The 12398-nt window shown below is 31.0% G+C and overlaps 1 protein-coding gene across 1 annotated transcript in view; it reads left to right on the plus strand.

Annotated features, from left to right (window-relative positions):
• LOC124431815 (short transient receptor potential channel 5-like) overlaps positions 1 to 8674 on the plus strand; it is a 10301-nt gene extending 1627 nt beyond the window's left edge. The window contains exons 3-12 of the mRNA XM_046980167.1: positions 4325 to 4665; positions 4909 to 5104; positions 5284 to 5460; positions 5618 to 5888; positions 6078 to 6183; positions 6243 to 6544; positions 6631 to 6879; positions 6983 to 7098; positions 7167 to 7388; positions 8504 to 8674. Of these exons, the coding sequence (XP_046836123.1) occupies positions 4325 to 4665; positions 4909 to 5104; positions 5284 to 5460; positions 5618 to 5888; positions 6078 to 6183; positions 6243 to 6544; positions 6631 to 6879; positions 6983 to 7098; positions 7167 to 7388; positions 8504 to 8674 (2151 nt within the window). The remainder of the gene's footprint in view (positions 1 to 4324; positions 4666 to 4908; positions 5105 to 5283; positions 5461 to 5617; positions 5889 to 6077; positions 6184 to 6242; positions 6545 to 6630; positions 6880 to 6982; positions 7099 to 7166; positions 7389 to 8503) is intronic.
• Positions 8675 to 12398: the final 3724 nt, after the last annotated feature.

Here is a 12398-nt window from a genome sequence, read left to right on the forward strand (position 1 = left end):
TCTTCCTCTTCCTCTTTTTCCTCTTTATCTTCTTCTTCTTCTTTCCCCACACTCCTACCCACCCCCCACCCCGCCATCAATGGCTTACATTCGCTCTCGTTTTAGAAACGGCCCTTATGCCAATCCAATGACGGGCCATTAAATGGGATCCCTCATTCAGAAAATTTTTCCTCGAATGAGAGAAAACCTATATACGATGTTCTTATATCTTTCATAGGTATCATTAGAAAATAATGAAAGATGATATACGTTATTATTATCTCGATATAATCGGACAATCTCTTTATATTTTAATTAAATGAAAGATTTCTTTAATCGTACGATACAATGGCCATTATTATTACGATATCCCGATAATCTGATTTTATCGAATATATCTGGGAATAATTATCAAAAGAATATACTCGTTACGTATTAATAATGTAATTGTATTAATTGTATTAATACGTATTAATGCAATTTTCAAAAAATTCCGGGGTGCAATATTTTGGAAAAAAGAAAAAGAAAAAGGAATAAGTAAAAATATAATGTGAAATTTATTTTTGTAATATGGTTTAATCGATCAATTTCTAATTTAACGAAATAAGATATTTCTTATTCGTTATAATGGTAACATAATAAATTTCATCAAAATATTTATGAAAAGAAAATATTGATACGAATTAATCAATATGTTTTGATAATTACAAAAATATGAATAAATTAAATATTCAAAGAAATATAATTTATTTGATATAAGTTATTTAACAAAAAAATCGTTCTCTCTCTCACTCTCTCTCTCTCTCTCTCTCTCTCTCTCTCTCATTCTCACTCATTCTTTATAATAGTATAATATTTAAACATAATATAAACGTATGCAAAACATTGAAAATAAATATGAAAAGAAGTATGAAATCGAAAATATCCTGAATGAAATATCTAAATATAAGAGATCTTTTTATTATAATACGTTATGAAAAAAGAAAAAAGAAAAAAAAAAGAGAGAGAAAAAAAATCTCTTTCCCTTTATCTCATTCTTTCTTTCTTTCGAAATGTTAGATCACATCTTTAACTTAATGAAACGAGAATCATAACGTAATCTATAGAAAATATCTAACAAGTATGAAAAAAAACAAATTGAAATAAAGTAATCAAAATGTATTGATAATAATTAAAATATATGAAATGAAGTATCTAAGGAAATTAAATTTATTTATTATATGTTATAAAACAAAAAATTCTCTCTCTCTCTCTCTCTCTCTCTCTCTCTCTCTCTCTCTCTATGTCTCTATCTCTCAACGGGCCATAAAAAATAGTTAGGAAAATTCACACGACTGATGTTAAGCGGCAAAGATAAAAATTTTATTACTTCTAGTATCGATCGTAACGAAAAGTTTATTCAAATTTGTGACTCTCACATTTACTACTTATAGATATATACATATTATGCATAAACAAACAAATATAAATATATATATCCCTATGAACACATATATATCCCTATGAACAGTATGGCGATTAATCATAAGCATGCATAGTGAGAATTAATAAAAGATGTGTAAATATTTGATTCGCGATCCCTGCAAAAAATAAGAAACAAAAAGGGCAAGTGGCACATCTGGCACGTCGATGGTTTTAAAACTTTCGATCGTACCAAAAGAGAGAGAGAGAGAGAGAGAGAGAGAGAGAGAGAGAGGGAGAGTAAGAGAGAGAAAGATAGAAAAAGAGAAAGATATACACGATGATACGTAAAATATGAGAAAGAAAAAGATAAAGAAACAAAAAAAAAGAAAAAAAAAAGAAGAAGGAAGGAAGGAAACAGTGAGATCGAGGAACCGTTTGCGGATGAGAGAGCGTATATCACAAGAGTGTGGCATTGTCGAATGGTTTGATGTTGTACACGAGTCCCCAGGGTGCAAGGAGTCGAAAAGGCACAGGATATCACAGGAATATTGTGACCGGCATAGACGTTGACAATGGCCCTGGTCCATTGTCGAGAATGACTGCCTCTGTAAACTCGCCGCAGATGGCCCGATGAACGTCGCCGTTCTATTCTTCCAACGAAAAAAAAAAAGGGAAATGGACGGTAAGAAAGAATATTGGTGGAAGAAAGATACCGAAAAGAAAAAAAGGGAGAGAGAGAGAGAAAGACAGACAGAGAGAGAGAGAGAGAGAGAGAAAGAAAAAGAAAAAAAGAGAGAAGATGCCACTTTGAAAGTCGATCTCTCACATGGAGTATCCAGAAAGCTTACCAAGCCAGAACCAACCCAGAACTGTTTCTCTACGGTGGAAAGACATTTCAGGAGTGGATATATATCCGAGAGTTACGAAGTTAGTCGAAGAAAAATTTCTTGGTATGCCGTAAAAATGGGACGAGAAACACATTTATATATAAAGTGTGAACGTGTTAGTCTAACACTGAATGGCGCCATTCTAAGGGACTTCTTATTCCTTATTCCTTTAAAACGAACGTGTCTGTTATACTTTTGATGATTATTATGGTATATACCCATATATATATATATATATATACATATGTACGTACATGCATGTTAGATAATATTTCAGAAGATTCCTATGTAATAGGGTTGAAAAAAGGAATTTTTATGTATACATATTGTATCGATCCTATCGTTTCTATTTATCAAAATTGTTTTCTTCTTCTTCTTCTTCTTTTTTTTTGTTTTTTCTCCTCTTATGCCCCTCCCCCACACTACCGACACCACCACCACCACCACCACTACCACCCATCCATCCCAATTTTTCTTTTTCATTTCTTTTTCTTTCTCTCGTTAACTTCGCTAACACAAAACTGACTATGTTAGATAAGTAGTTAGTTACATATAAAGCTTCCTTTCATTCTTCCTTCTTTTTAAACGTTAAATTTCTTTTTATTGTAAATTAGAAGATACATTTGAGCACAAAGTGATCGACCATTTAACACCCATTATACCAAAAGATATATCCGCGCGTATAGGTACATACATAGTTACCTATCACGTTTCCATTCACGTTATCTCCGTCGCATTGGAATCACACGTTAGGATAAAAGAGTAGGGCATAAATATTAAGACAAAGTAAAGAGTGAGTGAGAGAGAGAGAGAGAGAGAGAGAGAGAGAAAGAGAGAGAGAAAAAGAGGGATAAAATTTATCGTTCGATGGCTGATGTTTTCACTCGTAACCCAAAAGACTTTTCCTTCTGGTAGAAATCGTTCCCGTTTCGAGCGGTGGTCTCTTTTAAGTGGTCCATAAAACATCACTCGTCTCATCCCGTCTCTCTCTCTCTCTCTCTCTCTCTCTCTCTCTTTCTGTCTCTGTCTCTGTCGTCTCCTCCGTTATGCGGAGTCTCTCGTAGTGTCGAAGAGAGCATGCTTGCGCCTCCTCGCCTTTGTTAAACCGAATCGGATCCGACAAATGGTTTACACGCGTCCCGCACTGGGATCCTTTCCACTTCTTCTTCTTCTTCCTCTTCTTCTTTTCTTTCTTCTTCTTCTTCTTCTTCTTCATCTTCTTCTTTTTCTCTTTCATACCACGCGCATTCCACGTAGGTGGCCCCTGCCATGACCGAAAGAAACACTTCGACTTTTATCTCTTTTTTCTAAAGTATTAGCGAACGAGAAGATACGTGGAAGGCATGACAATGTTTTGGGGGAACAAAAAAAAGAAAAGAAGGAAAGAAAGAAAAAAAAAAAAAATTTGGAACAAAATTAGGAAGAGGATCTTGTTAATGAATCATCTTAACAGGTTTCTGATGATCTAAATAATGTGCTTTATCTTTGGACCCTTACGATCCGAGAAAGAACTGAACGAGAGACGTTGTCTTCGCAGTGAATTAAAATTGAAAAAAAAAAAGGAAAAGAACGAAAAATAAAAAAAAAGTCAAATACTGTAAATACTATGAATAACGAAAGTCATACGATGATATAATCTGTCTTGAAGGTGGATTAAAATGTTTCATAAAAAATATTTGAAAGGGAGTAAAAACTAGAAGAAAGGAATTGTAAGAAGTAAACAAAAGAGAAAAAAGAAAAGAAAAGAAAGAAATGAATAATGATGAAGATGGAAAAAAAAAAAAAAATTATATTTCTGAAACTTGATTGAGACTGTTGAAAAAAATTCTGAAGGAGGAGAGAAAAAGGAGAAAAAAATAAGTGAATAATGTTAAAGGGCAAAGAGTCAATTGTGAAAAATTTTCTTGAAATTAAATTGAATGAAAAATGAAAATAAAAATATTGACGAATTGTCTTGAAATTTTTAACAAAATATTGAAAAGAAAAATGAATAATTTATTAAAGCTCTTTTTCTCTTTTTGAAAGTTAGGTTTTGACGTTCAATTTCTTTTCAGGGTATTACAGCTCTACACATAGCCATTGAAGAGAGGAATGGCCCTATGGTGAAATTTCTACTTTCCCATCCAGAGATTGATCCCGGTGACGCCCATCTCTACGCAATCAGAGAAAACGAGACGAAGATAGCCGGCATGATTTTAGACAAGCTCAACGAGATATCACCGGGATTAGAATATGCCAGTGTCACTCATAGTTCTGATTTCCCGGATGAGGCTACACCCTTAGCGATCGCAGCACAGTACGGTCATTATGAGCTTATTCAATATCTGATCGAACATCGACTTCATAGGATTCAACGACCTCACCCACCTAACTGCAATTGCTTGAGCGTGTGCAAGTACGAGCACGGTAGAATCTGTGTTTATAATCTTTTCCTTTCTATTTATTTATTTATTTAATTAATCAATTAATTAATTAATTAATTATTCATTTGTTTGTTTGTTTGTTTGTTCGTTCGTTTGGTTGTTCGTTTATTTGTTTGTTCATTTGTTTGTTTATTTTTGTCGTTCTCTTTTTTTTTTCTTTTTAACCCGATCACATTCTCTTAGATATTTTACGAGTGGTGATGCGTCCTTAACAGACGAGAACGTGAAATTTACGACAGCTTAACGGTGGATCGAAAACGTATATTTCTCTATCGAGCTATATCTAATCCAGCCTATATCTGTTTGACCGAGGAAGATCCAATTCTCGCTTCTTTTAATCTATCGGTCGAGCTAAAAATGGCTGCATCCTACGACAGGGAGTTCTATAACGAGTACATCCAGCTATCCGAGGTCAATCGAATCAGGTTTCGATAATGCCAACTTCATATATCGAGCCCATTCGAATTAGATTATACATACATACATATATATATATATATATATATATATATATATATATATATACATATATAAATGTTAGAAAATATATACGAAGATTCATATGGATTAACGTCGTTCGATTAAAACAGAAATTATCAGAATTCGCTACGGATCTGATCGGTTGCGCCAGGAAAGCTCATGAAGTGGAGACAGTGTTGAAGAGAACGTCAGGCTTTTCTAGATCTTCTAGATTCATTTATCCGCGCCTGTTAATGGCTCTTGATTACAAGCAAAAAACTTTTGTCGCTCATCCGAACGTACAAGAGGTGTGCCACGAAATAGAAAAATTAAAAAGAAAAGAAAAGGGAGGGGATGAAAAAAAGAAAAAGAAACGTTTCATAATTTAACAGATATCTTTTCCCATTGAAAAGATATATTTCAAAATTGAATTGAACGTTATACGTGACATTGAAATTTTTACAGCTGATCGAGAACAAATGGGTGGACAATTGGTACGAATGGAGAATGAGAAAAACTTGGCTTCAATGTCTAACCGTTTTATTACGAATAATCCTGTTACCTCTTATCGCCTTGATCATTCTGATCATACCGAACACGAAAATCGCTAAATTTTTTTCAAGTCCGGTTAATAAATTCCTTCACTCTGTTGCCAGCTATCTCGTTTTCCTTATCATCGTATTTCTTATATCCAATGCCGATAAGAACAAGCAACTTCGTGGGCCACCGAATACCGGTATCAAATTTCTTCTTTTTTCTTTTTTTTTCCCCCCTTTTTTTTTTGCAACAAATGAAAAAGAAAAAGAGAAAAAAAAAACACGATTCGAATTAATTCAAAAAGCCATAACACAGGCACTAATGCATCGGGCTAATTTTGTTTCCCCTCTTTGTTTCTTTTTTCTTTTCTTTTTACTTTTCTTTTTAGGATTCGAACCGATTCTAGCAATTTACGTGATATCGTATTTATGGTCGATCATACGGCTTTGCATTATGCTCGGTCCAAAAAGATTCTTCAGGGCACCTTGGAACTGGTAATTCTCTTATTTTTCTTTTCAAATTATATCACGATCAGATAGATCATTCATTTTAGGTACGAAAGCTGCATGATATTCCTGTTCCTATTGACGTTTATGTGCTGGATAGATGCTGCTATCGACGTCAGGATTAACGGGCAATGTGACTTAGAGAGAAAATATTGGCACAAATACGATCCGACATTGATAGCCGAAGGTGTTTATTGTTTGGCTACGATCATGGCCTTCTTTCGATTGATGTTTCTTTGTCAATTGAATTATCACCTCGGTCCTCTTCAACTCTCCCTTGGAAAGATGATCCATGATGTTACCAAATTCATCGTGATATTCGCCATCGTCCTTTTAGCTTTCACATCCGGTTTAACGTTCATCTATTTTCAATATAATCTTTCAAGATCCATTTATAATGTCCCTCATGCCTGATAAAATCTCATTATCTTTTAGGTCTGTCTAAGTTGTATCAGTATTACGAAGATATGGTACAAATCGATAAAAATAATATAAAGATACAACAGGTGAGTTCATTCGTTAATTTCCCATCGAGCCTGAAGACACTTTTTTGGGCCGTTTTCTGTATGAGTCCTATTGAAAGTGCTGACGTCATTATTGAAAATCTACCAAGTGATAACGATACGGAAACTATCATAAATCATCATACATTTACAGAGATTATCGGTTATATCGCGTTCGCAAGTAATTTCTTAGATTTTATAAAATTATTTTAATTTATTCCCAAAAAGTATTTAATTAAAACGTAATTGACGTATTAATATATAAAATAAATATTGCAATAAAGGTTTTGAATTCATTTCTGTGGTCGTTGTCCTTAATATGCTGATTGCCTGTATGACCAATACCTTTACCAAGGTCACAGATAACGTCATCGTCGAATGGACCTTTGGTCGAACGGAGGTTGGTAAATTGAATCTCAACGAACTAGTCCCGTCTGTGCAATAACAAAAAGTTTTCTCTCCTTATAGGTTTACATCAATTTCATGCTGATGACCACCCTACCACCACCCTTCAATATAATTCCCACTTTCGCTGGCTTTCAAACGATCGCCGAATACGTGAAGGTACTCGTCAAACCACCGCCGAACAAACGCGCCCGCTGGGACTTCATGCAGTGTTGCTATATCGTTAGTATCGTAGAATTACACGTTACACTTTATGGTAATTTCAAAATGGGATATCTTACCAAGGTCAATGCGAATGAGTACAAGGTCTACGAAAAGTGAAAGAAACAAAATAGAAAAGTAAAAGGAGAAAATGAATTCGTAGATCTTCGATTTTATATAATTGATAATAAAAAAGAAAAAAAGAAAAAAGAGAAAAGAAAGAAAGAAAGAAAGATATCAGAAAAGTGGATCTAGAAATTGGATCATTTATTTTTTTTTTTTCTTTTTTTTTTTTTTTTCTTTATTTTATACACGATGTTTCTAATTCGAGATATATAGATCGTTGAAATAATAGAAATGAAATCGACAAATTTTAATTATTATTTAATTAAAAAAAGATTAAGAAAAGAAAAAAGAAAAAGAAAATATATTCATACTTGGGATTTATTTTACTGGAAAACAAATTTCTGCATTAGTAACAATTTTTCAGATTCAAGATCTACCGGATTATTAAATGATCGAGATTAAATGAAGGAATGAAGAATCGTCAAAAAAAAAAGAAAAAAAATGACGAATAAGAATTGTTGAAAAATAAGTCCGACATTTTCGTGATCCACTTTTTTTATCTTTTTCTCGTAACAATTTATTCAGATTCAAGGTCTGACGGATTATTAAAAAAATTCGAAATAAATCAAAGAATTAATTACGAGTAAAAATTGTTAAAAAAAAAAGAAAAAAAAAAAAAAACGAAAAAAGAAAAGAATAAATATCCACTTCTCTACTCCATTTATCTGATAGAAAAAAAAGAAAAGAAAGGTTTTCATATTAAAAATCCAATGATTATCAAAAAGTGTTACTTAAATTAAAAAATTAATTAAATTAAATTAAAATATATATATATATATATATATATATATATATATATATATATATATATATACATACATGCATACACAGAGAGAGAGAGAGAGAGAGAGAGAAAGATACACACACACATACGCATGCACTTAGGATTGCAAAAGAGAAAAAGAAAAAGAAAAAAAGAAATAGAAAAAAGAAGAAGAAATAGAAATAGATAAATGAATTATCTTATATTAAAGTCTAGTAAAGATCAAGTTTGTCTCTTTCTTTCTTTCTTTTTTTCTTTTTTTTTTCTTTTTTTGTTTTTGTTTTTTCTCCTTTTTTATAATTATTTTCAGGAAACGTTAGAAGATGAAAAGGACGAAGTATTCGCCCAAGTGATGATGCAATTGGTACAACGTTATTTCCGCGAGAAGAGTAGGGAAATCGAGAAGACGAACATCGAGAAATTTAGAAGAGAATTGATAGAAGTGAGAGGACTTCTGCGAGAGGCACTTGAAGCTGCTTGAGGAAATACAAGAACTACACGAATTCGTAACAAGTTTTGTAACGTGCCATTGAAGAAACACTTGAGGGCATATCTCCTTCATAGTAAGAAGCCCAATAGAACAATACTAAGACATTAGTATTATAGATTCCTGTGGAAAGGAAAATATCGACTAACGAGAATTAACGTTTATTGTCAAAGGAATAATAAAAAACGAAGGAAAATGTCTCTTTCATTTAAATGAACTTTTGAGAAGAAGAAAAAAAAAAGAAAAAGAATATGAGAAAGAATCAGAAGAAATTTTTATGGAAAAAAAAAAATTTTCAAATCTCAACCCTAACAAAATTAATCTAAAAATATGTACCAATACATCGTATATGAATTTTTTTAACTCTTTTTTTTTCTTTTTTTTTTTTTTTACTGTTTATAATGTTACTAGTAATATCGTAAGAATGTTGAAATTGAAAATGATCGAACGAACGAATGATCGAGATCCGTTTTCCATCGTACGTATTATGATTTTTTTCGACGAATTTTCAAATGAAATTCTAAAAGAACGATTAATTAAATAATATATCAAATACATCGTTAAGTATCATTATTTCTCGTTACGTTTGAGAGTGAAAATCGGAGAATAATTGAAATTGAAAATGATTTATCTAATACGTTCGTACCCCGATGAATATTCTTCATGAGTTTTTCATTGAATTTTTCAATTAAATCCCATCGAGATATATATTAGACAAAATATTTCTAATATAAAGAAGTCTCAATATTGTTTTTATATTGCGAATGAATTTTAAGAAAATTCAAATTGAAAGAAATCGTGTCTCTTCTGTGAAAAGTTAAACAATTCCTCTATGATTTTTCAAATGAAATTCTGTCAAAATCGATTAGATAATATTTCAGATATACGAAAATCTATATTTCTCTTTATACATTTTGCGTTTAAAAAGGCAAAAAAAAAGTTGATATTGAATATAATCGAAGGAAAAAAAAAATTGTCGTCTCCTTTGAAACGTAAACGATTCTTTTATGAACATTCAAATGAAATCCTATCAAGATCGTATTAGATCAATGCGATCTATATATTACATAGATCATTAAATTGATAATAATTGTCATTCGTAAAATATTTCTTGTCTCGTTAAAATGTTTTCAATCAAAATACCATTTTTTAAGAATTAATTATACGATATTTAAGAATACACGAAAGCGTCATTTTCATCATAACTACGTGAATGTATCATTGGAAAATAAAGTAATAAAACTTTCCGATCTATTTAATTACGATGTCCATTAAATAACGACTACTTTTAAAACAACTTGTAAAGAATATCGTCTGTTAACGAAAGAAAAATTTTCCTTCAATGTTTCCCATGAATATTTTTTTTAACGGGAACAATTTTAAAGTCACTTTTAAGCTTTATAAAGAACTCAAACTTCGCGCGCGTATGTATATATATATATATATATATATATATATATATATATATATATATACTATAATATATATATTATATTTATATACAGGGTGTTCAGGTACTTCCGTTTAAACAAAATATATTTAATATTCGATCGTCAACAAATTACAAAAATAAAAATTGTAGAAATTTTCTTTTTGAAGTATCGCAAACAATTATTTTGGCGAATTATAGCTCGTTAGAAAAAGATCTATCTAAATGAAATTTAAAGGAGATCTTATGATGATGATAAATCTTTTCCGGATATATGTATTTTCGAGATTTCAAGGTGACCGTTATATTTTTATACGGAACTGTATGTTTTTATTTAGGTAGGTTTATTTAGGTCAATGAATTCACCTTAGAACGGGCCATGTGCCTATCTAAATAAAAACGTACAGTTTCGTGTAAAAGAGAAAAGAGAAAGAGAAAAAGAGAGAGAGAGAGAGAGAGAGAGAGAGAGAAAAGGAAAAAGAAGAAAAACAAAAAATTTACCTTAAAATCTCAGGAGCAAACGTCCAGACAGAAAAGATTTGTGACCACCGTAAGATTTCTGTCCCTCCCTCCCGCCCGCCATCCTACTCACCTACCATCCCCTTACTAAGCTCCCTAAAGAGGGTATGTTTTATTTGAAACATTTTTTGAAATGAGATTATAGTTTGAAAAATAATTGCATGTGAAACTTCAAATTAGACACCCCGTATATACCTATATATATATATATATATATATTTACGTACACATACACACATGAAATATTTTTACGATATAATACATATATATTCGAAGAAATCGATTTACGGAAAGAATTCCTACTTTTGACTTCCGTCAAAGCTTATTAAATGAGCTACGCTTCGTCAAGAATCGAATAAAAATATCATTGACGGAAGGATTTTAAAATGGAAGGAAAAAAAGAAAAAATAGAAAAAAAAAGAGAGAGAAAGAAAAGGAAGAAGAAAAGAACTTAAAGGAAAGTGAAGGGAAACAAAAAAAAAAAAAAAAGAAAATAAAAAAGAACGAGAATAAAGAATCTCGGATTACCATAATATATATCGATTCGATTGAATGCGAATAAAATTTGAATGGGAAATTTTTCATTACAACGTTACAATATAGATAATAATCATTTCCGGTCTATTTAAAAAGGATCTATTTATATCGATAAAGAGTACGAACAGGAAGGAAGGATAAAATTCAAAAGGGAAAATTTTCATTATGAAATTTCATTGTATAAAAATTATTTTCGCTCCTTTGAATTCCTCCATCTTTCGTCTCACTCGGACGAAAAAAGCATACAATAGAAAGAGAGAGAGAGAGAGAGAGAGAATGAAATAAATAATAATAATATTAATAATAATAATCATTTATCAGCAATAACGTAAGATATTTTTATTAGATAATATCGATGAAGTATTCGAAATGAAAATGTTTCGTTTGATAATTCGATTCTACATGATAATTATTTTCTAATTCTTTTGAAAAATCTATCATCAAAATACACAAACTAAATACTGGCACAGTATTTATCACATATACGTGATAAACATTAATAGATAAAAATTACTAGAAAAATAGCAAAGTTGTTCAATGCCGTTCCTCGAATTAGATCTTACGAACGAAAGATATTACGAACGATAAAAGGATTACGACGTTGGATCTTTCTAATCGATCGAAGTGCTAAGTGGAAAAGTTTTACTCATTTATCAAAGAATTACAGTTATTTCTGATTAATAGTTAAAAATGATTAATGAAGATCAGAATTTAACGATCCAATAGAAATGTCTATTATGTTATATCATGATATTTTCATCGTACAAAATGAGATAGGAATTGACAGATAGACAAATAAATAGATTGAGATAGAGATAGAGATATAGAATGAGAGAGAGAGAGAGAGAGAGAGAGAGAAAGAGAAAAAAAATGGAAACAATATTGTATATAAAAGAAATAAAAATAAAAGAAGAAAAAAAGTATATGTTATCGTGTAATATCAAATGAAAACTTTGCAAAGCAAAAAAGAAAAAAAAAGAAAAAGAAAAAAAAAGAAAGAAAAAAAAGAAATACAAAAAATATACATTCTTATCAATTGAAGATAGCTTTACCTTTTGGATTTTCCCCAATGAAAACGAACTTAAAGCTCCACAAGTTACTTGCTCTTTTTCAAAAACGATCTTTCATAAGCGTGTTGATATGTTAAATTTTTAACATGTCAATATTTAAACAAAAAAATTGTCATTATCGCGAAAAACGAACAATCGATATCGTAAATGCCTCTGAATTATA

This window comes from Vespa crabro, chromosome 1, assembly GCF_910589235.1.
Source record: "Vespa crabro chromosome 1, iyVesCrab1.2, whole genome shotgun sequence".
NCBI classification, from domain to species: domain Eukaryota; kingdom Metazoa; phylum Arthropoda; class Insecta; order Hymenoptera; family Vespidae; genus Vespa; species Vespa crabro.